The following is a 27,911-nucleotide window of genomic DNA, read 5'->3' as shown; positions in this document are numbered from 1 at the left end:
AATACGTCAGTTATTTGTGTGTTTATTTATTTTACTGATGTATTGTGTGTTTGGCAGAAACCCCCCCTCCCCCTCCCCCTTCCTCCTCCTCCTCTGGAGCCGCTTCCTCCTCGACCACTGTGGCGCGCGCGTTCACGAGGGCCGAGCGCTTCCTCTTCCCGTGCTGGTGCCCGCCAGACAAGAACGATAGAAAATGGCGAGTCAGTGCAAAAGGCAGCAATGCACAATCGACAGGCGCGGCTTTCGGCAGGAACTTGACTCGTGGCGACACAAACTCATTCACTGTGTAGGTAAGGACAAAGCCTGCGACGCACTACGCCGATTTTCGGGTTGAAATCCGGCTTTGCGGGGCCGTCATCGGGGTAAATAACCAGCGATTACCGGACCCACTTGGTTCATCTCCGAGCGACTTTTTGTCCTCCGCTGTTTCCTTCCCTCGGCAGCTCGGCTCGGCCCGCTGCCGTGCACTTTGTGACAGTGTGGCGCTACTTCTCGTGTTTCCTCGCTGTTTGTGTTGTTTTGTGAATACCGACCGTGGACTTACGGCGATGTGCTGGCGTTAGTTAGTTTAAAGGGCAGCGTACTTGTTTTAAAGGGAGTGTCACCGGGCGCTGCGTCGGCCGATGGATTCAGCAGAAATGCGCGCCCCCGTGTGATGATACTGTATTTTGGATGGGGGGAGGGCGACTCATGTCCGCGATGCGTGTTTTCACTTAACATCGGGATGACTTGTTTTCTCACATCACCTCCTGTGGGCGCGCATTGCTGCATCGAGGAAGTGGCTGAGACCCCACCGCTGTGGGAGTTTCCATTTCCGACGACTGACTATAAACTTCCCTGTGTGTGTGTGTGTGTGTGTGTGTGTGTGTGTGTGTGTGTGTGTGTGTGTGTGTGTGTGTGTGTGTGTGTGTGTGTGTGTGTGTGTGTGTGTGTGTGAGTGTGGCCTCTCAAACAAATGATTAAAAGGACAGGTGATGGGTTAAAGCTCCTTGTATGTGTGTGGATCTGCAGGGGGAAGCTAAGCTGTGTGGTTGTATACACAGATCCCATCAGAACAGGTATTAGCTCACTGTCAGGGCTCTGGGCTGCAAATTGATTTAGCCATGCAGGCTAATTACTGTCAGTGGCTGCAGATTGAAATATCTTAATTTAGCATTCAAATGTTCTGTTAACATGTGAAATATATCAGCATTTGCTTGATGGATTTTAACAAAATTCAGTACGTACATTCATGGTTCCCAGATGATGTATCACTCTGACCTTGGTAAATCCTCTGACTTTATTGCCACCATGACCATGAGGGTAACACTTACAGTTTTATCGAAGTATCTTGACGAGTTCTGACTGGATTGCACTGGAATTTGGAATGTGTTCATGGTCCCCATAGGATGAACTGGAACTTTTTTGATCCCATGACCTTTACTTAGCTTCTTAGCTGCAAAACTAACATTACCATTACTCCCAGCTGGACTTTGTGTGTTTAATGCAATTTTTATCAAATGTTACCAAGCTAAAGGCTGCTGCACACTAGAGGATAATCAGAAATATAAAACAGAAATATATTTCCAATTTACCTCCAGCTTGCGCTTCAAAATATATTTGCCTTCTCAGCCATGACCACATCCATAGTTTTTCTTTTTCTCGCAGCAAAACAGCATATTTGTTTTTCTTTTGAAGTCACGTTTAATTACGCAAGTGTTCCACACTCCAGTTCAGGAGGTGGCGGTAATGCGCCTAAAAGTTGTTTACCAACCGCCATTAAAAAAAAAAACTGAAGCCCGAACATGCTAATCTAAGATATTGACCATGGTAACCATAAGACATGTTTTGCATGTTAGCATGCTCATGTAAAGCAGGTATAAATGTTCCACTGTGTACAAGTGCAACTTCAGAAAGCTGATAGCATGGCTGTAGACTCTTCAGAGCTCTGGTTACAAAATTTGAAGTACATAAAATATAAAAATCAATTTAACCACATCTCAAGTTAATCCTCACTGGTCTGTGGGGCAGTGTATGTGCGACTTATATCCTGCCACTGAACAACATAATGTAGTGTTACTCCTCATGGATGGAAAGTAGACACAACCTGCAGTATTGGTTTTACTTGCTATTACTCTGCTTAAAGTAAAGTGGATGAAAACAATTTGACAATGCTGTTTTTTAACTGTAGCAGGTTTCAGTTTTTGAATATGGCTTTTCTAACACTTGTCATAACATATCCCTCCTTTGGCAATATGGAGCTCTCTGTGATAAGTTTTATCCTGTTGCACATACCTATGAATGGCTTACGTTTACATTAGTAGTTTTACAGTGTGTGATGGAAGGGCTTGAAGAAGATTGAGTGGCCATTTTTAAACCTATGCCTTGTCAACCTCCTCCTTGAGATTTGGTAACATAGCAACAGCAAATGTGGACACTTGGCACTATCGCACACAGATTGATCATGCAAATGAGGAGCAGGTAGTTATGAAAACATTTCATTAACATTAGTTGATGCAGTTTTTTACTGTTAAATATTTATTAGTTTAACCGTGTTTTATATTGTGGTTATTTTCGCTTTTATCTGTCTCATTGGGAACAAAGTGTTTCCTGTATTTGCTAATTAAGGAATGCAGCATGCTTCATTAAGGGACTAGTTCCACATTATACTGAATTCCATGTGTTTTGCATGATATGAAATGACATGCGAACCGGAATCATGATCGCTAAAATGTCAACTGATGAATTTCTCAGTTCACAATTTTAAGACCTAAACATGTGTTTTTCCTTCTCTTTTAATTGTTTGGGCTGAATGTACACTTGACTTGAAACTGAATTTAAAATGCAGGACACTAAAGTACCCTTTAAAGCCAGAATATTGCTTGTGACTCTGCTGATCTCAAAATGTCACATTAAATCAATCTCAGTGCTAGTGGCTGCCATGTACAGTCTTATTGAATGTGTGATGTACAGTATGTGCAAGGCACGGGCTATGTGTTCGTACAGCGCTCTCGACAACAGTTGAAGGCGTTATGTCTCCGAAAGCAGCAACAGTACATGTAACAGCAATGCATTTTAGTTTTCCCATAATTTAAACATTTTGTGGTTGTTGTAGCACGGTTGCTGTTAAAAATGTCAGCTCTTTTCTCTCTTTTTTTTGGGCCAGGATAAATGCTGACTTAATAATTACAAAAACATTTTACACTGACCAGGTTATCAGCCCACTAGTTAGTCAAAACAGTTTAAACAGAGTCCAGCATTATGCTTGATGCTTTAAATCAACATCACAGTCTGTTGTAAAAGTGAGGGTTTAACTGTACAGGTGAATGTTGGCACTTGACACCACCGGTTTTACATAGAACTTCGGTGAGGACTGTCAGTTTTTTATAATGATGTATGTTAGCAATATGTGTGGATGGTTCCAGAGCAAATTGATTCTAACAGGCTACAATACTAGGTGGGCTGTGTGCTCATCATTGAAAAGTAAATGGAGAGAATAATAGCTTTCTGACTCCTCACTAGTTTCAGACCCAGGACTGTTCACTTATTCAGTATCCCCTTTATGATTTACAAATGTCCCTTGTGTTTGGGCTATAATTGTGACGCTGCAGAGTACATGACAACAGCATTAGTCTGCTGCCTGCAGAATGGCATTCTGTCCATGACAACAAGGACATACTTTTGTTTGGCTTTTTGGTGGAGAGGGCTGTACGCCACCACCACCCCGCTGACGCTGAAATGGACATTTTGTCTTTGTGTATTTAGCAGTAAAACTGCTTGGCAGAGACAAGGGCAATTGTCCCATAGAACAGCAGCAACAATTGTCTGTATGTTTGCCTATACATGTGTTCATGCTCCATCAGCCTCCAGATGCAAACTGTGTGGCTGAAATGTGTGTTCTGTCTGGGTTTTGGGAAAATTGGGACTGAAAAGGCACCAGCTGACATTTGAAATGCGGTGAATGTCAGTTATTCATACTTGCATTTGACATATGGATGAGGGGGACCGAGGGTTTGCTCAAACAAATAACAAGCAAGTATTGACACTAGGCCGACTGTGTTCTTCATAATTTAAACTTTAGCGTGGCCCAGTTTCTGCTCCATCACTGTGATGTGCTTTTGCCCTACATTTTCCTCATTAGCAAAAAATAGCTGGTTGAGGTTTGTTGACACTCTGCGAAACATGACCAACAGCTGTTCCTTATCGAATGCACCGTCTTTGTGTGTTTGTGTATGTGTGTTTTGCGTGTACCTTTTTTCCACATCTTCCTTAAACCATGGTGGTCTCATATTTGTTATTCAAAGTTATGCTTTGTGCAGCATTACACCATTTGACTGTCAGTTTGCATCATATCACATTAAGTATTCATGGAGTGTTTTTTCCACCACTGTAGATGTTGCTCAAAGCTGCTACGTCACAGCCTGCTGATCCAACTACTGTATGCTTGTAATGAGCACAGTGTGTAGGAGCCAAATTACATTGCAAAGCACTGCTTCGCTCAAGCCCATGTAATGTCTAAGCTTGACTGTTGACCTGTAGCAAATTCCTTTTTGTTGTAGCGTAGAAGGCAACAGTAAATGCTTTTTAGATGGTTGGGCAGTGAGTCTTGATATCCACGTGATGAGGATGAATTCAGTCATGTACTGTAGCTCGACTAATTTGTGCAACTTTGTCATCTCTGCACTCATCCTCAGTCTTCAGCCCCCAGCACCCTCTTGCATCTTTATAGAGCATTGCTCAGGGACACTAGTGACTCCCATCATACAAAATTACACTCACAATCTGAGCATCGATTTTAAAGCATGATCCCATTTTGAAAGATTAAATAATTTCTCAATGATCAAACCCTGTAGTGTATCTAAAGGCTGTAGCCAAGAAATAACAGATTCAGCAATGTTTATTTTGGCTAGAAATACATTTTTAAGCTCAGGGTAGATTCTGCTCGGTGAGCTTGTGGTCACTCCCTCAGAGATCCTATGTGTACAGTAGTTACAGTGGGGGATGGGTTGAGTGGGGGTTGATGCTGCACTGTACACCCTCAGCACCAGAGCGGCAGAGGGAAGAGTAGCTCATCCAGGAGAAAAGGCTCTGCAGTCCCATAATGAGGCCAAATGTTAGCGTTATATCATCATTTTGTGATTATGTAAACCATGCATTAACATTGTTGAAATTTTAAATTGGGTGACAACAGAAGACACATCGGAGGAACTTTTTTCCAAGCCCATCACACTTACTCTAGTATTTAGAATTTCCTTGACTCCCCGCTGCCCACCATGGAGAGAGTTAAAACATATATTTGTCTTAAGCTGGCATGAGCAAATGATGTGTGTTTCGTCAGGTAAAAACCTTTAACCACATTTATGGATGTTACTTGGACCAGTGCAACATGAAAAGCAGAGAAGTGGGCGAGGTTGTTGAAGTAAAAGATGCTACATGGCTTGCTGTTCGAGCTTTATAGAACATGTCATTTTTTGGGTTAAATATGCATTGATGGAACATAAATCTAGAGCAATATAAACATTCATTTTGTGTATGCCGCTATTGGCATATTGGAGAGTTTGAGCGCTGTAGAGCTTGCTGAATACATTCAGGAGCATTAATCAATTCACTTCTGTTTTCAAACTCTAACTATGATGTAGTGTTTTGCTGCTGAAAGAGCACTGTGAATATGATCATTTTTGGATTCTGGTTGGCGTCTTTCAGCGACTGCCAATGAGTCTACTGTGTACTGCAGTATAGTGTCACATAAAGCTTTATTTAATTAAAGACATTATAATGAGTATGCACTGTATTGTAGTTCTTCTTTGCAAAAATGATGAAGGGGTTGCTCATTGGGATTTTGTGCGAGGTCTGATAAGAGAAAATTTAAGTTTTGTCTATACGACCAACCAATATAGTTGAAGATGTCAGCAGTAAGCAGAAAAGAGGTTTATTTCATGCATAATGTTCAGTTTACAGCAGAGTACAGCGTAGGTTAATGTTAGGATTTACAAAGGTTAAGCTGTGGGATTTCTTTGGAAGGACAAGGATGTCACACTATCCAAACATTCCCTCTCTTCCTGTCTCTTACTCTCCTCTCATTGGCCAGAGATGTAGGTCAGGGGAAGGCTAAGGCAGATTGGGCAGAGCAGTTGCTCACCGTGCACGTACGTGAAATGACCTGAAAAATATTTCACGGTCAAGGTTTATGGCTGATGCTTAACTTAAATAATTTATTGAGGTACAGGCCCAAACGTAGAAGCTTATAAATGTTTAGAAAGGAAGTGCGGAAATTTGTCGAACATCGCAGCCCCAGTGGACACAATTATAAACCATATGTGCTTTTAAACATGAGTGAAGACCCTATAAAGTCTTGAAATGTTAATATCTCTCCTCAAAAGTCATTGAATTATCCTGAATTTAAAAGGTTTAATTTATTTGAACTGACTTAACGTTGTACTTTATTCTTTTAATGATGTTTAAAGCAGTATATCAAGTTTTGATGAGCTATAACTTAAAACTAAACTAAATATTATTAAGATTTAAACTGTGTTAGTTAATATGAATTCTTCCTTGGCCAAGAAGAGTTCCTCCCCTGGTTTCCTACATGAAAAACCTTGACTGCAAACTAGTCTCTTTCTCTCAGGTGCATATGGATAATCACATAGCCCTCTCTGTTATTCACCCATGGCCAAGCCCACATCAGACAGCAAAAGAATTGAACACAATTATTAATGCTGCATTTGATAAAAGAAGTATGGGCTTTGAATTTCTTATTTGATATCGGCCGAAAGTGAAGTAACAGTGGCTGTGATTTGATTTTATTCATTCCAGCAAAGCTGGATATGATATATATTTTTTTCATTTCATACTTCTGTGCGAATTAAGCTTCAACTATAAACTACCTGAAGGCAAGTCACAATATGTATTTGGAGTAAAAAAAGAAGCCAGCAAGGGATGGAAATAGAAATGTTCTTGAATCATCGTTCCCTAATATGGAGTTGGATGATTGACATGGTAAGTGACTAACTCTCTCCCACAAAGGGTAAAGCTAAGAAAAAAAAATTCACCAACAATTCTGGATAAAGGACTAAATATTCTAATGAGGCTCAATGTCATGTTGTCAATGCAGTTTGGCCTGTAGGCGTTCGTTCCCCCCATGTTTGCAGTGGCTGATTTCCAGCCTCATTAACCTGATAATCTTTGTCCTGAATTTCTTTACATTTGTCTACGATAAGCCCGATGGCACAAAATACTTGGCTCCTCCTTTTCTTTGTCTTTTTCCCATTTTCACTTTATACCTCTATACCCTGCGCTTATTATTGTATCTGGGGGCTATCTGATCACTGCATATCAAACCAGATATGTGTAGCAGCAGCTCAGTGGTGGCCTAATTCCCTCTTCACCATAACTAATTGGTAAAAGTTGCATTTAATTGGAAATAGACCTGTAACACCGCTGTGTTATTTCTGCATCCAAAAGTGCACGACAGATTGGATCTCTAGTTAAGTGTGGGGCATGCAATACAGTTACTTGTGGGTGTTTTTTATTCCATATATTGTGCATTTTAACTGTGGCCATTATTCAATCTTTTTATAAACTCATTTATTTTGTAGAGCTTGCATGACAGCTACGCACGCTATTAATATTTCATCCGTAGCACATGCAGGCAGCTTGCTCCTCGGAATTTAAGTTGCTGCTCCTAAAACGAGGCTTGTGCAGAGAGGCTCTTTTCATCAGCCTCTGCAGCACACTGTGCTCTGTCAGTTGGTATGCCAAGTGTTAATATTGCCTCAAAGTCATGGTTTACAGTATGACACATTTTAAATGCCCTAAACAGAATTCCTGAAGAGTAGTTTGATGTCATGCCGCTGCTCTGTCAAACGAAAGTGGATGACCTACTTTTCTCCCCCTGCCTCTGAAATATTTCAGAAATAGGATTGGATGGCTTCAGCTGAAGTCCTGTGCACTAACCCAGAAACAGACTCGCGCTGCAGCTATAGGCAAGACTGTGTTTCACCACTTTGCCCCCTCGCCTTTATGTTTGGCTGTTGAAAAGTGGGTGGGAATTTGTGGGGAAGCAGAGCGAGGGCATTTTAACAGATGACAGCCTCTATATAAATTCACTGCGAGTTTAGGAAGAAGACGTGCTGTAAGTAGGCCTTCACTATAATGTGTAGCTAACCAATTCAGTGCATTGGCTAATTCAATTTGTGATATTCATTTTTATTAAGACTTAAATATTTATAGTTTTCAAAGCTACTTTTTCACATGTGTTTGACATAGCTTTTTGACAGACCTCTCTCTCTGTGTTATGTTTATTAATGGATGGTTTGATCCAGGATTTTTTGTGGCTTGTATAAGTGAGTATAGAACATTCGGGATAGTGTTCCCTCTCTCATGTATGATCCAGTTCAGTAGACAGATGTTACCTCTGACCTCTTTAGCGCTTCATTTAATGCATGTCGTTATTTTGGATTGGTTATTTTGACCCTGCGGCAGTAAGCAGACATTGCATATTGTTGGGTTAATGCATGTTTAACGAAGCCCAATGCAGCGCACCACACTGTTTCAAACAGCTGTGACTGTAGCATACCACCATCTCATCAGCAGTGCATATAAGATTCTTCATCAGCCTTGTATACGTGATATAGGATGTTTTGCTATTGAGTTGAGTTGATAATGTGTGAACCATTACTCAGTGGTTTGATTTGCTTTTGCTTGAATTCCAGATCCATGATTTTCTATAGGTACTTTGACACCGTCAAATACCAGCCCTGTCTGGCTGTTTCTTTTTAATGTTAAAACATGCAGTCACTCCCAACTCTGTAGGTGCTTTAGTTGCTTGGCAACAGGAGGATGGAGTGCATGTATTTACTGTCGAAGTAAAAACCTGCGGTGAAAGCTGATAATGTGTGTTTTAACAGCACAGGGTTGCTTGCAGCCAAGCGTTGTTAAGATGAAGTAGAACTGCAAAGACAAGCCAGAGTGTATGGATAAGACAATCGTATGAAATGCCAAGTTCTTTCAAAATGTTTTTGCTTCAGTATAACAAGTATTTGGGCACTTGTGATATCTTGTGTTGTAAATCATTTGATTTTCTGCGATGCTGCTGCTGGGTTTAGCGCCAAACCTGGATTCGGACTGAAATAAAAAATATATAAAGTTCAAAATCGGTATGTTCAGTTTGCTTTTGTTTGATTGACAACAGCACATTTCATTTATTTTCATTTCTTACCTCAGGGTTCGAGAGCATTCTTGATGGTCTGTCTGGTCCAGAGCTGGTAGAAGACCTAAAATTATTTAAGGGTAAGTATCTCAGACCATTTATATTCATCATGCCATGAACATGCAAATGTATGAATGACACGAATGAGACATTTGTGAGTGCAATCTGGTATGTGTTCATTTTGACAATGCTGCTGCATTGTACCATCTGGTACCCCTCTACATCGACACTACAAGACAGCCCCTCTGGCTGCAGAAGAGAAGATGTCTTGTGTTCCCACAAAGTTGGTGTTTTAGATGGCGTGGGGCCAGTGTTAAAGTCTACAATGCATGATGTTAATGAGACAATAGTGTGCATTATTTAGGTTTTCAATACATTTCAGTAAGAGGGCTGTCAAAGTCTACTTAGACTTTATACAGTAGATGGTTAGGCAGTGTACTGAAAATTCTTTTAAGTAAAAGTCTTGCTCATTCTGTCAGTTTCTTTTAAACAAATAAAATCTTCATTACGGTCCGCTCATTAATACCAGTTATGTATTTCTCCTATTAAGTTGGTCTCTGAAGAATATTAGATTCAAACTGAATATCGGACCCTGCATGTTTTTATGATGTTATCTTTGTAGCTTGACGGTGTGGTTGGACGGTATGGAAAGAGATGGTATTTTTTAAAGAAAATAATATATAGTATATCCACATCAGTCCGTGCCTTGGAAGAACATTATTTACACAACACAAACTAATAAAAGATGTCAATCATGTGTTTTGTGTCTACAGACTTAGAGCCAGTAGCAGTGTCTGACTGGTCGTTTGATGAAAATTGTTTGTTCTGCTGTTTGAGACGAGACAAAGTAAAGGTAAGATTTCTTGTTTTCTTTATGTAAAAGTAGCTTTCTCAATAAATTGTATTCTGTTACTACGATCTTGTAACTGTGGTGAAAGAGCATAGGATATTAATTACCTTTTTAAGTTAAGGGAAATCAGTCAACTGAATAAACAAACGTCTTATGTCCTGTGCAGTATACATGTATTCTGTTCTCCGAATACCACTGACTGACCATTGACATGGACTGTGTGAAAACAACTGACTTAACAGATTTGTCATTTGACAGGAGCACTTAATTGGCTTAAGCAAGGAGGAGCTTGAAGATACACCCAAACCTCTCCTGGTGAAAGATCAGCGCTCAATCAGCAGACTAGAGAAACAAGCAGAGGAATTTCTCAATGCAGTCCTCTACAGAAAAGGTGAGTTAAAACGCGTGAATCAGTATTTTGAATAAATATGACACTGGAGCTCAGATCAAGAGAACCTGTGACTGTTTACTTAAGATCGCTAATAGCAGTGAAGGAATGCAGTCAAAACAGTTTTTCTTTGCGCTCTTTTCCTTTCAGATGTGCCAAATTTCTCGGACCCACACATTCCAGTAGTTGCTCGAGAGATCCTTCAGAGAATGATCCGACAGTTTGCTGCCGAATATACCTCAAAAACCAGCCCCCCTCAGGACAGTTGCTCAGACTCTCAGCCTTGCTCTGACCAAAGCCTGCCGACCACTCCCTCGCTTACAGGGGCTCCTCCATCTGCCAGCCCTGCTCCCAGCGGGGCTGGGCCTGCGCACAACCAGAACCCCGTCCTTAGTAAGCTCCTCATGGCTGACCAGGATGCTCCTCTTGACCTCACCATCAAGAAGACCCCTGCTGAGCCTAGTGAACAAGGTAGTGTGAAGTTAAACATTTCCCCAACAGAGCAGCGCATTCAGGACTGAAGTAGTGTACTCGTGATGGGCCAGTCTGAACATAATGTTTAATCTAAATACTTTTTTTTTTTCTTGCCTCTTTTCCAGACGGAGTCCTTGACTTATCCATCAAAAAGAATCGCAAGAGCAGCAACCTGCCTGGCCGTAGTCCATGCCTTTCTCCAGCCCCACCCACGCTCAAGGGGTAAGATAACATACTTTCTCTTTCTCTTTAGTCTTCACACCCAGTAATGTTTTTGAGTATATTATAGCATGTAGTTCAGAATCAACTGGATATGTTCTACTGGTCATGTGCAGTGGTATCACTGCATGGTCAGTAGCTGAGTCCTAAATTTTGAGTCCTGAAGTTGGAGATTACTCAGCCACTTGGTTGCTTGATGAAAATGAACAACAACAAACAGGGTTGTGCTAACAGAAATGTTTTTTTGCCACAAAGAAAAAGGTAAACGTTTTTACCGACTGCAACATCTTCCATTTGCTTCTGCTGCTCGAGTTTGGTTTTAAACCTCACTCCAGAGCGCCATTGAGGATGCAGTTTGCACCATGCTCTCACTCAGAATGCTTTACCCGGCAGACTTAAAAGTTCATGCATATGCATCTGCCTCTTCCCAATTAGTTGTCTGAAAGGTCACTGGCATTACCAGTTAGAGACAGCACAGGCAGCATATTGAGCTATTGTGGCTTAAAAGGATTCTGTTAGTTTTGGACTTGTTTTTTTAGTTTTTTGTTCATTAATGTCTGGCAAAGCATCTGCTGGCCTAATGGTGATTTACTGCAGGACTTGCAGCCTTGCTAATATTCTTGCATCTATATGCAAGGTGAGTAATGACTTTTGTCAAAAAAAGAAGAAAAGAAAACTAGCAAATGTTCTTTGAGGACTAAAACCTTGCAAAATGGCAGTAGAGTAGATATGCTTTTGTAATTTAACACCCCACTAGCAGAGGTGTTCAATTAATTAATTCACATTTGCATGCCATGTTTCTCTTCGAAGGGAAGATTGCATTCATTTGGTTTAGTATCTAAATGTATGCATTGCCTGTACATCACACATGCTTCCAACAGACATATTCCCACATGATTTTCTAGAGCATTGTCAGATAAACATTTCCTCATAATCCCACTCATTCAAATCAGAGGGCTCCATCCAATTTGAATTGTTTTCTATGTAGACAAATTACCACTTTATTTCTATTTAATCAAATCAGACATTAAAAAATACATCTTTAGCTAGAATTATAATTTTTTTTATTTTGGACTTGACATGCTTTATAATATAATGGTTGGAATAATTAAGCAACAACATAGCTGATACAGTCTAGTGACGAAAAAAGCTGCTTCTAATTTTCACCTTACTTTGATAATAATAATATGCACACTCTTCAGTTTGATAACAATGGATAGTATCTATTTAAAAACCCTCTGCGTTCAACGTCTATGGAAGAATGAACCTCAAATTAGTTATTTTGTTACTTAAAGGAACAGCTGGGATATAAATATGAAATAATAGCTGGATCTCAGGCAATTTGACCCATATAAAATGAGTATGCTGTGGAAACGAACTCCTGTTTGAGTATTTGGGGGGGGAAATGATTAATTTATTTTTTGATTAATTGAAGTCATCACACTTCAGTTAGATAATTAGGTTTTGAGTTTGATACACAACCCTGCTGGCTTACTCTTTTATTGCTGTCCTTGTTTAGTGGTAACGTCACACACAAAATGTCAATAGCTTTATTTGCATTAGTTATTTCGTGTGGCACAGTTATTATGCCCTGTTAAATAGCTACATGCCAAGCTGCCTTACTGCAATAACAAATGATCCCTCCTTCTGGCTGTGCCCTTTGAGCCACAAGAATTCTAAGACGGTTAAGTACTCCTTTTCTTTGGTTTATTTTTCATTGTTTCTTTGCCCTTTCTTTTTGTTACTTTTTTTCTTTTCTTATGTTGATGCAAAATTTGTACACAATCTTTAAAGCAAGCAAATAAAAGATTGTCTAACTTGAGCCTTTTTTTTGTTCTTAAAAGTCACACACACAAATGCAGTCATTCTAAAAAATAGTGATGTTACCAAAGCAAGATCATATAATAAAGGAGTGGCCAACATCCTCCCCACCCCAACCCATCCTCCTTTTTTTAAAATACAAAGGCACTGTGCAAGCTCTGCTTACACCCAGTTTCCTTCCATCCAATCAGGCGATCCTTGAGAGCGGACGGACAGGTCGGGCTGTTTATGAAGAGCCTACAGGATGGGAGGAGGAGGGAGAATATCGGCCACTCCATCCGTTATAAACCTTCCTCGTCTCTCGCATACTCGCTGCACATCAAAGAGGAGGCCGATCTGGAGAGCGACCCAGATTCCCCTCTCGGCCATAACCACAGTTCCAGACCCACTGACCTTTTCAGAAATGGATCTACTCATTTTGGGGCTCTCCTCAAACTCAAAGCCAACAGTGAGGCTACTGACCACTTCCAAGACCTCCCCAAGTTACTGGAAGCTGCTGGACTTTTGACCAAGTCACTTGCCTGTGAGAAAGGAAACCTCCAGGAGGCCTTTATGGACCACAGCCTCTCCCTTTCTCATTCATCATCTTACGACCTTAAGATTCCCCAGGTGCGAGTTTTGGCTGCAGGGTCAGACCCGTCTTGGGATTCCTTGTCCACCGAGTATTCAGCTTCATTTTGTGAGAATGGTGTGGGAAAGAAGCTGCACTCCGTTGTACCCAGGCAGATCCAGAAAAAGAGCAGCAGAGGTGCTAATAACTCAGGTTCGGAGAAGGAATATTGGCCTTACATCACTGACCGCCAAGCCTTGGGGGGAAACTATCCTCTGGATTCAGAGGCAGACCTAGGTAACAAACAGCCGAGAAAGAAACGCGGGCGATATCGGCAGTACAACACTGACCTGCTGGACGAGGCTATTACGATGGTGATGGGTGGGAAAATGAGCGTGTCCAAAGCCCAATCTATCTATGGCATTCCACACAGCACCCTGGAATACAAAGTTAAAGAGCGACTGGGGACCCTGAAGCATCCCCCAAAAAAGAAAATGAAGCTGATAAGCCAGCTAGAGGAGCAGGGCGGTGCATGTAACCCCGAGAGGAAAGAACAGCAAATCCCAGAGCAACTTGTTTCTGAGAAAGGAGAAGCTACATCTGAGGAGAATGGGAATGATTCACACGATGGAAGCTTCTCATCAAATGAGTGATACCCGTGAAATCCCAATAATGATGTGGTTTTTAACACTAATGTTGTATTTGCTGGGCAGTGGTAGTAGCTGACTTGTTTTTCCCATAAAACCTTAACATTTGTGTAACTTTTGAACCAAATTACTCATATTTATAATTTACTTATGTAATCTTACCCTTCGCTGGTCATTTATACATCAATATGTTTATGTATGGCCATCTATCTACCTGCCCTACATATTGTGCTTGGAAGACGCACTTAAATACGTATTTGTCAAGAATTGTAATGTACCACAGTATATTGTTAACTAATGATTATTTATTTGGGTTATATTTAGAAATAGTCATGCCTGGCTGAACAAATGTATTCTTTACATACAGGGCCAAACTGAATCATCTCTACGGCGGTGGCGCCCCTCGGTGTCCTCTCTCAGTACTGTTCAGATCACATGGTCATACGTAAATTATATTGAGAAAATAAGCCTGGCAAATTTATGAAAAAGAATATTCAACATTTATTATTTTTAAAGTGTTTATGGATGACAGTGAAAGTCTATGTCACTGTTTTGCTAATACCAAGGACTGAAATGGAGAAACACCACTATGACTCCAAATGGTCATCAATTCCAAACACTATCCAAAACATTTGTCCGTCAGAGTAGCATGGTGTGTTGTCCAGAATTTCACTCTCCTTTTTAAGCCTATATTTATGAGCATGTCAGGTTTGTTTGCCACCTATATTTGTTTTCCAGTATGTTTTGCTGTAATATATGAATGGTAATAGTTTTTTCATTGCCTTCACTGCTCTCAGGATATACAGGAAGTTCAGATTGGGAATGCAATACTTTTCAGTCAAAGAAAATGTGTCTACTAGATCTTAAGTTACTGTAAACATAAATACAGTGTACCTCAGCTACATGCTTAACTATAACCATTGCCTCATACAAGTCCCCTCTGACAGGGAAAGGATAGCGTACCAGTAGAACCCTGTTGAGGGAACATTTCAGGACGTCTCACTGACTGTGTGTGTGTGAGACTCTCAGATGTCTTCACAATCTACCTTAACTAGTTCTCAGTAGCATTTCAGTGCCAGTGGAAGCCTTCAGAACATTTCAGGTCTATGTGTTTCAGGGCTCCGCTTATATCTGATTTCAGGTTCTATCTCTGGCATTTCTTTCTCCAAGACATGAGAAAGGCAGATTTTTATTTTTAGTATATCAATACATATGTACAATGAATTGCAGTTCACACACACACACACACACACACACACACACACACACACACACACACACACACACACACACACACACACACATCGTGCTTGCCCATGGCACATGATAAAGAATTGTCTCTTCAGGTAAACTATCAACACTTGCCTGGTTTGTGAGGACGATACTCCGTCGTAGTGACGTCATCATTCACAGTCACATATAGTGCATTAGCTTAACTCTTGGCAGCAGATAACTTCTAACTCTCTAAAATACATTCAGGTATTTTTTGAAAATGTTACCTTCAGGTTAAAAAAAAAAAAAATACGATGAGTCCTGTGTTCATGTGAGTCTCTGTAAAATGTAGGTGCAGTAATGTCATTTTAAAAAAGTTCTTAGCCTCCATACAGTTATTTTATTAGAAAATTTATCGAGCAATATAAGCATTCAGCGCTTAAAGTGCTAGCCGACTAAGCTAACTTGCTAATAATTGCTAGCTAGCAGAGTTAGCTAACTCTTTAGTTACTGTTACAACCATGCCTCATTTCACATTAAGCTATTTCTCAATTCAATGAAATTATATTTCCCCGTGGAGAGTAAAATATTATTTTGATTTTTTTTTTGTTGATAAAAGTTATTTTGTTACAGACAGGCCCAGATTTACTGCTGATGATTTTGAATGAATAACTGTGTGGATCATAACAGTTATCAATACTATGTTTTACTGATTTTTCTTTTTTTTCTTTTCTTTTTATCCAAAGTAAAAAAAACTCAGGGTGCGGATGACGATTCCCTGCCTTTAAACCTTTGTTATATTTTTTCTTTTAACCTTTTCTCAGGTTGATGCCGTGTCCTTATCATGGATACTATACAGACGGTTTGGTCATGGTGATATTACTATACAAAAAGGTTAAGGTTAAAAGCTTGTGGCTTGTAGCCATTAAATGTCATTTTCACTGAATCTTTTGCCATGTTCTCCATGTTTTACCTCTAACTTGTTCATTATTTTTACTCTATCGGGACACCTCATTGTGCATTATCATCTATACCTCAGGACATTCCAAAATGAGACCATACGCATTATTGTTTGACCAGGTTGATACAAAGCTCTAGTACATCTTGGTATTATCTTTGTGGAATTCTTACAGCCTTTTAGATGTACTCAATGTTGCTTAGATGAACATGGATGTTTTCTTTTAAAGAAATAATTCACCAACTACTTGCAGTCAACACGGACATAAGCTATATATGACATGAAATTGTGCAGTTTGTAAGCAGTTTGAGGTGAGAGTTGGTGTAAGCAGTAAAACCTAGTTCAGAGATTGTCACACTGGTTTGTTAAAACCACTCTAACTAACTATATCTTAGATGTTAAACTTCTGACTAAATCGACAGGCTTCTTTTAGATTTTGCCACTTCTTGCATTAATGCAGGTATTCTTTAGTTGTTTTTTCTTATTGCATCTTATGCATCTCCCCTCCCTCCATTGTTAAAGTTTTTGTAAACGATTAACCATTCTACATGATCATTTTTTAAGCAATTAATTCACGTCTACATGTCCGGTTATCTAGACGCTGTTTAACATCATAATTTATTGCTGCATTGACAATCATCCAGCATAATTCAAATATCAGTTCATTTTCTCGTGGAGTGTATTTTAATGGATATATTATACTACTTTATTGTAATGGTGCATAGCTCACAGAAAGAGTTCTGCTATATGTAAATATTTTAGTGTATCCTTGTAGTTAGTTGCTCCCTGATCTATTCAATGTTTTCTTTTTTTGGGGGTGTGGATAGAGCAATATGGGCTCATTGTTATTTGAACAGTCGTGGCAAAACGTTTTTTGATGGTCTCCTGCTTTAGAGAAACCTGTTTGTCTGAAATTGTTTTTGTTAAATGCAGTATTTATTAATCAATATTTATTATTAATGGTTTTAGCAGAATTTAAGTAACATGAATGTAAATGGCTTTAATAAAACAAAGTAATTCTTATACGTATTTATAGGCATACATATATTATACTTAAGAGATCTATTTGACTGTCTTATGTTTTAGTTGTGAAGGGATAACATTTAAGATTTTCCTACTTTATTCCAACATAATTTAGGTCAATATATTATGAGGACAAACTTTAAGTTGATTTCAAATGGTTTAGCTCTTCAAATGGCTAAAATCCCCAAAATCTATGAACAGATTTTTTTATATTTGATTTGACATTGACATTGTTTAAAGGAATGACAATGGGTGTAGTTTGCATGATTGGACTAGGTACCAGTGGGATGTTAGCTGTATATGGTAAAGTTCTTTGAGGATGTATTGGTGTGTTTACTGTCAAGTCAACAATGTATCAAGTAGATTAACTGTGGTCTTGAAATATGGCCAAACCAGATCAAATCTGGTTATTGGTTCACTAAAGTTGTATGATAAAATAACCTCATATGGTAGTTGATAAATACAAGATTATTTATACCCTTAATGTACAGTATATGAACATTGTGGATGAGTTAACATGTCCATGTTTGTGTGGTTGTATAATATTGTGGAATTTGGTTGTAGTTTGGTTCTGCTTGTTAGTTTGATTATTTTATTACTCTGGAAGAAAAAGGCCCTTCCTTTGTGTCAGGTCCTTAACTGCGATGCTAAACAAAACAGTGAAAACCCTCAGGAATGAAACCCTTATCATTTGTTATTCAGGTATTCCAGTTTACCTCTTAGACTTTACAAGCAGGAATGTGAAGTGATTGAACTTAGCAAAAAAATTGGTCAGGTTCCATTTGCAGCAAATGTTATTTTTTTAGTCTCAAAAATTTATTTTTTAATCTGTGATAGTTACTTTAGAGATATTTTGACATGCTCTACAAGTCAAGTTTGTGTTTTACAGCCAACAAAACCTTACTAAACATTTTCACTGATTCATTTGTCTTACTTTGTTGCATGATGAATGTTAATATAAACTCAGTTCAGGTAAGGTGTCGATGACCAGGTTGTTAAATCAACAAGTGTATTTTTACAGTTCAATTCCTCAAACAGCACACATTTGATTAAAACACAATTTAAGGTTACATAAAAACATTTCTGAAGTTCATAACATAAAGTCCTCATATTTTTTCTATAACTACATGCATTTCATCATTCATGTCTCAACCTTTAGGTTGTATTGTTGCGTTCGGGATTTAAAGATGAACACTACAATGTTTTCTTTCTATATTTTTGACTACCCATCTAGTTGAGTGGACTTACACCAAAACATTTCAATAAAGAAAAAAAGATCTGTATTCAGGTTTCCTGTCGGTTACCTGCCTGATCTGTGAAATCTCATCAAACCACTTAGCTATATAGCTGAAAACTACCATAAAGGCTATGTAGCAAGCTTAGCAGTAGATATTGTACCGTTCCTGCTAGAGCTCAAAGGGGAAGCGCAACAAATTTCAAGTTACAAAAAGATTGGTGGTTCATTCTTTTCAGACTTTTAAAAATGATTATTTTCATAATGTTCATATTGCTAGCACCTCTTGCTCTTCAAAGCTATCTCTCTTTTATTACTCAATATGGCCTTGTCACATGTCATCTCAGGAATCCAGATGTGGTTTTATTTGTCAGTTCATTTTCTTGTGAAAAGACCACAGTGTACCTTGAGAATGACTCGTTTTCACAGAAAGTAAACTTTTCAGAAACATAATATAATATATTTTGGCATAATGTGATGGTATAAATGCTCCTAACGAATCGGAGGATTTTGTAATAGCTCTACCTCACTGACACTTTAGCCATATACAGAAAGTCATAGGCTCAAGTTAACTAATTAATTTGCATAGGCACAAAGAACCTCAGAAGGATAACTAATTTTGCATATGTTCAGTCATACTTGTTTCTTTTACTTGTTAATTTTCTTAAATTGTTGAGCACTTGTATCTAAATGTCATCCTTTACACTAATCATTGAATACACAAACACTTAATAGAAAAGATGTACTATATATTTGCCCGTGATGTATTTGCTTTCAAGTGATAAACATGTTTGACTTGTTTTAATCAAAGTGGGCCTCATTACTAAATGTCTTTTGCATGTGAAAAATTTTCTCTATGTATACTGCAACAAAAAGCACCACTGTGCAAAGAATTAAAATGTAATCGCTGTAACAATGTAATTGGTAAAGTTCACTGGACGAATGATTCACTTTTAAAATCACTTATTCTTCTAATAAATATGCAATGATTCAAAATGCAATGTATTTGTGATTTATTTTTCACAAGCATTTACCTCCACCACTATTTGACACTTTTACTAGCCTGTAGCATGAACCAATGTTGCTTATTCTTGCTGCATAATTATATCTATTCTTTTTTTTCCTCCCTCAGTGAATCTCCTGACTTGCGTGTTGCTAAGGCGAAGGACCTGCAGTCCACCGCCACGCTGGAACAGTTTATGGCCAAGCTCTGCCCACACCATCAGAGGCGGATGGTTGATGCCATAGGTTTTCTACAGACCGAGGTCAAAGCACTTGCATCCTCCAATACTCAGCAAGCTTATAACTCTACCTCTGGGAAACAGGGAAATGCTTGTTCTGATGCAAAATTGACCCCTGAGAAGTCGAGCCCTGAGCTAAAATACTCCTGTGATTCTACTCCCAAGTCAGAAGTCCAGAATATGTCCCACTCCATCGCAAGCAGTTGTGCAATGAAGAAAGTTCCGCAGAATGCAGTGTCACTAAAAACATCAAGCCCTGCTTTGGATCTTTGCACCCCTGGGGCAGGGAGTAACCATGCTTTGGTCAGTCCCGCCACTAATCCAGTAGACACAGACCGGCACGGTGATCATGCACCTCTTAAGATGAAAATCATGGCCAGCAATGTTGCTGATGGCAAGAAGTTGTCATGCGTGCTCAATACCTCTCTTTCATCTCACTCTGACACATCAGAGGATAGACAGGGAAACTCAAATTCATCCGGCAGAACAGAGAGTCACAGTGCCAGGCTCAGCTCCTCTGTGAAAAGACACAGTCAGACTAGTCACACACATCACGCTAGGCAAAGAGAGACTCTTGGGAGTGGTAAAGAAACACCAACCAAACTGTTTTCAGTCCACATGACCATTCCTTCAGACTCTCCACGGACTGCCAGGAAGACCATCAGGGCATCCCCTGATTACCGAACAAGAGACTCTGCATGTAGAGGAATGGCTGACCCCGATCTTGGCAACTGTGACATCGTTTTTATTGACAAACCAATTACAGAGTGTTTTAAGGAACGGCAGCGAAGAATACTTCCACGCCGCAATGCCAGAAAAAGCACCAGAGGACATTTGTACTCAGACGAAATCTGGGAGTTAAAAACTGTCCGTACATTGGCTGGAAGGGGCAACTGTCCTAATCCAATGTCTGATCTGATCACATTGGTGACCCCAAAACAAATCCTTTCAAAGCCTGAAGGTGTACCCCCAGTGGATATAACCTTTGTTGGAGCATGCAGGGAGACAATAAATCAGCAGATGTCCACAGAGGAGTCAGATGAGGGTGTGATACCAGGAACAGGAGACGTGGTGGAGGTAGCAGACAGTGAAGTAGACGTTATAGTTGAAACTAGTCAAACAGAGTGTCAGAGCAAGGGGCAGTCTACTCCTCCATCTCCAATACGGCCCCCAACAGAGAACAAAGAAACAGATATGGACACAGATGTAGAACAGAATACAACTGGAGATTCAGGAACAGTAACAGCAAGTGAAGAGAGTGTTGCTCAGGCTCCATCTGAACCAGAAAAAGATACTGAGCCTGAACCTCAAGAGGACATACCAGAAAGTACTGAGCAGATAGAGGAAAACACATCAGAAGAACCATTAGAAAATACCAATATAGAGGAAGTTGGGACTGAGGTTTCAGCCGATAAACTGTCAGATGGTGAACCTGTTCTACAGCAGGATAGAGCCCCATCACCCACAAATCAAGTTGAGGCAGAGATGGAGGATAATGAAAGGGAGGAGATACAAGATGAGCAACTTCAGGAACTTCAGCCAGAGGCACAGGAACTCAATGACAACTCTGAAGTAACAGAAGAGTCCAGCTGCATAATTTCAACCGAGGAGCCAATTGTGAAAGAGCTAGAAATGGAAACATCTGGAACAGTTGACAGTGTTTTGCCTTTAGAGACTAAGGATGATAACGACTGTGACGTGTCCTCAAAGTCACTTGATTCGCTCTTGAAGGAATTACCCCCTTGGCGTAGAAAAAAAGGATCAGTACTCTCTGTGCCAAAGCAGTTAAAACAAACCCAAACGGTGATAGTTGGGTATGTTAATGGTAGACCCATATCGGCCTCTGACAGAAGTCTGAGACGTAGATCAAGTAACAGCACCTCACCTAACAAAACCCCAGTGAAATCTAGTCAAAATGTAGCCGATAAAACCTCTGCTGATTCAACTATTGATTCATCTGTTGAAAGCGAAGATTTCGAAAAACATCTACCGGAAACGCACATTCCTGTAAATCCCAGTGAAACTGCTCCTGCAATCGAGCAGGTGACAGAACCGCTTTCCAACACAGCAACAAGCCCAAAATCGAAAGTTCCCACAAAGACCAAACACGTCCGGAAACAAAAGAGAGTTCAACAAGACCACGATAATTTGCCCGTCATCGCTGATCAGCCTGATGATAGTCCTCAGAGCACTGAGTCCAAACGGCAACTTAGATCAACCAGCCAGAAGCCGGCTGAAACCCCCGATGTCACTTCCACCTCATCTCAAGAACCAATTGTTACCAATATTCCTCAATCTCCAGAAGAGCTCCCAGCTCTTCCCCCTTTTACTCCACTTCCTGCTACTTCCTCTCTTCTAACTGGGCCATTTCCCCCTGCAGCCTCTGAACAGTCCCAACAGAACACTGCCCCAAAGACAACTTTGGAACTAAACACAGAAAAATCTCAGCCAGTAGAGAACACCTCTGAAGAAACCCCCAAAAAAGAAGTAGAAAGTGGATTGCTTTCCAAACAGACACTAAGGTCCTCAAAAGTTGTAGAAGAAGAGAATACGAATGAGAAACAGCAACTGACAAGTAAACGGGTTCTCCGAAAGGATGCAGGAGCGAGTGAGATCGGCCCGTCTCAGAAGCCAAATGAAGCATCTTTAGAAGACACGTCAACAAGTGAAGACGGTTGCAATTCTTCTGAAATAGAAAAACCCACAAGAATGCCGTTAAGGAGTGAAAGCATTAAGGCTGAAATGTCCCACCAGCCTGTTGCTCAGCCGCCACCAGTGGAAAACAAGAAACTGGCTTTGAGATCACAAGCATCGGCTGGACCTTCTACCAGTGCTCTCCCTGCAGCTGGAAGGCAGAATGATGCAGCTTCCCCTGTCAGAACAATGCCAGAAAGAATATTTAAAACTCCAGTGAAGCCCACTGCAGTGACAGGTGCCTCTGTATTGCCGCACAGTTCAGGAGTCCCACTCATTGCAAGGCCTGAGCCCCCAAAACACACAACTAACAAATTCTTTGAGGCTCTGACAGGAGAAGATAACCAACAGTTAATTTCAAACTTAAACGTTAGGTATGATAAGATGCAAAAGGGTTGGGTACAAATGGACAAAGAGAGTCCGCCAACAGCAAAATACAAAAACAAAGCAGACAGACAGGCAGCTATATGGAAAAGTAAACGCAGGGCCCGAAAACAAAAGTCTTCAGAGCACCAGAAATACTCTCCGGTCCAAATGCTTTTCATGAAAGGTTTTAATCTTACCAATATTTGTTGCTGGTTCCTTGAATCTACAGAGACAAAGTCCCTTGTCATTGTCAAGAAGGTGAATACACGACTTCCATCAGAAACTCAGCTGTGTTTTCACAGCTCGAGTTCTTCAGGAACTTCTCAGGGGGTATTTCCAAGCCAACAGGCAGAGCGCTTAAAGAAACATTTGAAAAAGTTTGCCATTGCTTCTCCCGTAAAGAACAACCCCAAAAGTATGAAATTGATTGCTAAAGCATTGGAACAAGAGGCAAATGCAGTCAGAGGGAGAGAGAAGAGAGAACCTCCCAGTATTACTCAGACTTCGACAAAGGCACACTCCTCTGCTGAAGCCTGTGTACAGATCGGTGAATCCCAGAAATCCTCTGGTAAATCAAAGAACCCAGCTAGTGCAAGGATCTTGAGGAAATACTCTAATATCCGAGGGAAGATGCAGGTTCAACAAACCAATGTTGGACTGAAAAAGGCTGCAAAGACCCTTAAAACCAACAATATGAAAAAACTAGCCAGGTCAAATTCGGCCGCAAAGTCCAACCTGAAACCGTCTCTGAAGGCCCAGAAGTCCCGCCTGCCTGTCAGTAAACGAATGAAAGAATCTGCAACAAAAATGGAAAGGAGGAAAAAATTGGCGAGCAAAAGAGCTGTAAAGCCTCCCATTCGAGAGAGGGCAGCCAAGGCTCGCGGCATTAAAGGCCGAGCTTCAAGAGGCAGAACTACAAAAGAATTGCCAAAGAGATGTTCTCAACGGATAGGGTCTCCAAAAACATCTGAGCAGAAACTTTCGGACACACCTAAAAGCAAGATTGACAACAAAAAGCCAAGTGAAGCAGAGAAAGCAGAGGTGGAAAAACCTGCAGTTACTAAAGCACATCCTGTCAAAATCCAAGCAAAGGAATCATTACATAGTACAACCACTGAAATCAAAGTTTCAGAGAATGCTATTGAAACCCCTCAAAAGAGCACTGATGTCAAGGGTCCCAGTTCACCTGACCAGGTACTAACAAGATCCCAGAGAAAGATCGAGGTGTCTGTGAGTGGGAGCCCCAGCCATGCTTCAAAGAGGGCCACAAAGTCAATGACAGCGCAAAATGCTTCTCCAAAACCAGCCAGGAAAGCAGAGGTACCTGCGCTGACGAGAAGGAGCGCTTTAAAATCTCCTGCGAAGAGAGGTCGGGCTGCCTTGCTGCCACGTAGTCCAACCAAATCGGCAAAGAAGAGGGCTCGCGAGCTTTTAGAGACCCCAGCTAAGCGCACCAGGACGTCGCTCTCAAAATAGAATCTTTGTATAGAGGATTTTTTCTTTTACCTAGAATATATTCAGAAGGAACAGAAGCATCTATTAAGTATCCTCGGCAGACTCGTCAGAGGATACCTTCTCAGTAGGCAAATATGTGAAGAAGGAACAGATTTTGAAACTCATTTATGCTTTTGTAAAGCTTCAGTGTGAAATTGTGGATGTGACGGATTATTTTCTGAGCATTCGCTCTGTGTTCAGGGACGACACACAAGTCCTACATGATGTCTAGCTGATGTAGTTGCTGTTTGGCTTTATGTTCCAGCATTCGACGCAGCTGGAGATAACAATAGGATAACAAAACTCAAGCTATGATGCAGTTTCCTAGGTGACATCAAAGTCATTTACCATTCTCTTTTGTTTCTTTTTACCATTTTGTATATAGTTCTTGTTTTAGATTATAGCATGCACTGTATTTACTGTTCAGAGAGCTTGTTGTGAGAAGGGAGGACGGCTCCAGGCAGTAGGTAGTTTGTATCTCCAGCCTCTCTTCCAATCGCAACATTGTGAATATGTGACTGCTGTGACCAGGTGCCTTATTTATGAAGTGTAAAAATAATACAATGTTTTGCTAAATGTGAAAATCCCTGTCATCTGGTTGTAAAAGGTTTCAGTCCGTTGCGAGGCAGTTGACGTTCAACAGTTTCTGTTCCTCGTGCTTCATCTGTAAATTCATATGTTGACTGACAGATTTATTTTATATACCCACTCTCCCAGAGCATTAACATAAACTGGTTCTTAATGTAGTTGTATTTGGTGTTAAAACAAAATTGAGGCTGAATTGTTAAATCAGACAGGCATGTTCTATATGTGTCATGACAGAGGTTTGTGTTTTTTATGTTGTTTCGGGTCATTCTTCATCTCCTCCCACTGTTAGTGTGTGTTTAACCTCATTCTGCATGTGTGAAGTCTTTATAACGAGACCGTTCCAGGACAAAACTATTTTCATGCCCCTCATCTTTGAGAATACTAATTCCCTACAAGACTATGCATGCACAATTTGTGCGCATTAAAAAGATTGTACTGAAAAAAGTTGACTAAAAAAGATGACTTTGGGAAACTGGCGTTTGTGCCACTGTGGCAACAATATTTCCAAGCATTAAAGCCCTGAAAAGTATGTAAATTTGGTTGGCTAATCCAAATGAAGTATATGCCCTCTTTAGCATTAATGACATATTACAGGGTGATAAATTCTTTCTCTTGATTATTTACAAGTTGGATATGAACATTTTTGAGGTAGTCTAATCACACTTCTGAGTTGTGTATCCACGTATGTTGCAGTTTTATTGTGATGTGTTTTTTTTTTTATTGTCATTGACTGTCAGGAGGATGTTCTCATAATGTGAAATTTTGTTTTACTTCCACAGTAGTACCTTGCATTAGTGTATTGTCAATGGAAAAGTCCCAGTTTTGGCACAGTGTTATTTTTCTTATTTTGGTCAATTCTCTTTAGGGTGAATCATCTGTAAATGCAAAACATGTCAGTCATGTTTTTATTGTTATTTAAGAACTCCATGCAGGCTAATATATTTTAGCACATCTTCAGACAGCCCACCAAATATCAGACATGATCATTTTTATTCTTTACAGTTGCTATTTAAAAGATTTTGATTTTGTATATTAGAAAGAAATAACTGCTTTATTTGTGGTAATCCCAAGAATGATGCATCGTTATGTTAAGAACTTTGTATTTTTGCTGGAGTTGATATAAAGCTGTTTGAATTTTATATTTGGTTTCTTGGCTCATTTATACCATCAAGTGTTTATTTGGCGTGTCCAACAGTGATCACATGAATCCCCTGTAGACCAAACCGTCTCATTTCAGGTCTCACTTCACTTCCCACAAAGGATGCAGCTCTCATGGGCTCAGTAGACCGCGTCCTCTGAAGGATGCAGCCTGGGTGGGGCTGAAAAAAAACTGAAAGAAAATCTTGTCCGTAGATGAGGTTTTGTCCTTATTTTCTATAAAATTTGAAACTGTAAGGTGGCATCTCCACTTACCGTTGTCTCATGTGTCAATCAAGTTTCTCATTTTTATAGCATCAAATGACCTAATTAAAATCAAACAATGAACAAATTTACACTCAAATAAACATCAGCACGAGAAGAACTACCTAAAGTGTCTCATGTGTACTTTTACCTGAATTTGGTCCACTTACATGGAGACGGCAGGATTTATGACCTATACTGTAGCCAGCCACCAGGGGGCGATCAATATGGTTTGGCTTCACTTTTTGGGAGCGGTCATGTCGTCCATTTTTCAATAGAATACTTGAAATAAACATGATTGAAATACAAAGCTGTACCTGCTCTAGCTTCCTCCTGGATTTTCACTGTTGTCTCCACAATGAATTTTACAAATGGTCATAATGACATGTATTTGGACCATCTCTCCTTGAAGGCATTCTGCAAGAAGTTAAGAGAAGTTAAAACCCAGCACACTGTCTCCCCTTTGCAATCCAATGTGTTGCTCATTTGAAGCATAATGACGCCTGAATACTTCGCAAATATCTCCTGTTGTTCATGAGAACTGGGCAGTTGAGGCATCCGTTCTCCTGGTGGATGTTATTGCCAGCTTTGTGAAATGCCTTGACGGAGCCAATCTAGGCATTTCACATGACGGGGACCTGCCATGACCTGCCATACGGCTCACAGGCGAGAGTCTACAGCCCCACAGGAAGTTCCCACTGTGGGACAGATTGGTGAACAGTTTGCCTTCTTCACCTTAGTCACTGCAGAAAGCAGGGTGAGTAAATGACGACTTCTCACCAAACCAAACATGAGGAAAATGGTGATTCCTATCTTCTCTGTCCACCAGCAACTAAAAAGACAGGTTAATTAAATAGTGACTCCGATTATTTGCTGTTTGTAGCTGAGCTGTTAGAATATGAGCATAGCTGAGGGGTTTAAAGCAATGACTGTTCAGCGACACTTTGTGGCTTCCTCTAATAAATACCAAAGACGGTGACTCTACAGTAAGCTCCTGCAGTGAGTGGCTTTCCCGCTGCTGATATTCTAAGCTTCTATGTTCAGCAACTTTCCTCAGTGAGCAGGGGGGGAGCAAATAGGAAGTATCGTGTTGCCACATCTTAAAGGTCCCACAAGGAACTCGCTGATTTTGGCGCCTCTGTGGACAAAAACGGTAGTGCTGGTCTGTACAGGTTAGCCTTTAGCACAGCCTTTTGCTGTGCGCTTAGTGAACTCACACTGCTTTCACACACGCACTGAACTGAACTCCGGATAATCTCCTCAGATTCTCCGAAAGGGCTGTCTGTGCGAATTTCTCCGGCCAGCCCCCCTTGAAAAAATAAACTCCAGAGAGTGTCCGTTTGAGCCTATGTGATAAAATAGCAGGAGATCCTCTGCAGGATTCACCTCGAGCGAGTGGGTGTGCTGATGAGGTTTCTAACATGTGACAGACGCAAAAATGAAGAAAACATCTCTGGATGATAAGAGGATCCAAACACGTTGAAGACATCGGCGCAGATGTCAAGAGAGCTTTTGGTGATAAGGGCTGATGCAGATGTCGATGTGCTGTAAACAAAAACACGTG

At 40.3% G+C, this 27,911-nt stretch overlaps 1 protein-coding gene across 2 annotated transcripts; it reads left to right on the top strand.

Annotated features, from left to right (window-relative positions):
• Positions 1-138: 138 nt before the first annotated feature.
• Positions 139-26,085, top strand: wu:fc17b08 (ligand-dependent corepressor). Of its 2 annotated transcripts, none has more exons than XM_035172245.2 (7): positions 139-290; positions 9,202-9,267; positions 9,961-10,040; positions 10,296-10,428; positions 10,576-10,896; positions 11,025-11,121; positions 13,131-16,294. In XM_035172245.2, exons 1-7 carry the CDS (start codon positions 194-196, stop codon positions 14,140-14,142), a joined length of 1,806 nt encoding a protein of 601 aa, XP_035028136.1. In that variant the 5' UTR covers positions 139-193; the 3' UTR covers positions 14,143-16,294. The 2 variants fall into 2 exon arrangements, with proteins under 2 accessions (XP_035028136.1, XP_035028134.1); XM_035172243.2 differs by lacking the exon at positions 13,131-16,294 and adding an exon at positions 19,696-26,085 and having other exon boundaries at positions 146-290.
• Positions 26,086-27,911: the final 1,826 nt, after the last annotated feature.

The sequence above is a fragment of the Hippoglossus stenolepis genome, chromosome 12 (genome assembly GCF_022539355.2).
Source record: "Hippoglossus stenolepis isolate QCI-W04-F060 chromosome 12, HSTE1.2, whole genome shotgun sequence".
In the NCBI taxonomy this organism is placed as follows: Eukaryota; Metazoa; Chordata; class Actinopteri; order Pleuronectiformes; family Pleuronectidae; genus Hippoglossus; species Hippoglossus stenolepis.
Note: the sequence above shows the minus strand (reverse complement) of the source record. Positions and strands in the feature narration are given on the sequence as shown.

Coding starts and splice junctions, on each gene's coding strand:
- wu:fc17b08 (XM_035172243.2), top strand. CDS start 194: ATGGCGAGTCAGTGCAAAAGGCAGCAATGCACAATCGACAGGCGCGGC. Junction 10,041..10,295: donor TGAGACGAGACAAAGTAAAG/GTAAGATTTCTT, acceptor GTCATTTGACAG/GAGCACTTAATTGGCTTAAG. Junction 10,897..11,024: donor TGCTGAGCCTAGTGAACAAG/GTAGTGTGAAGT, acceptor CCTCTTTTCCAG/ACGGAGTCCTTGACTTATCC.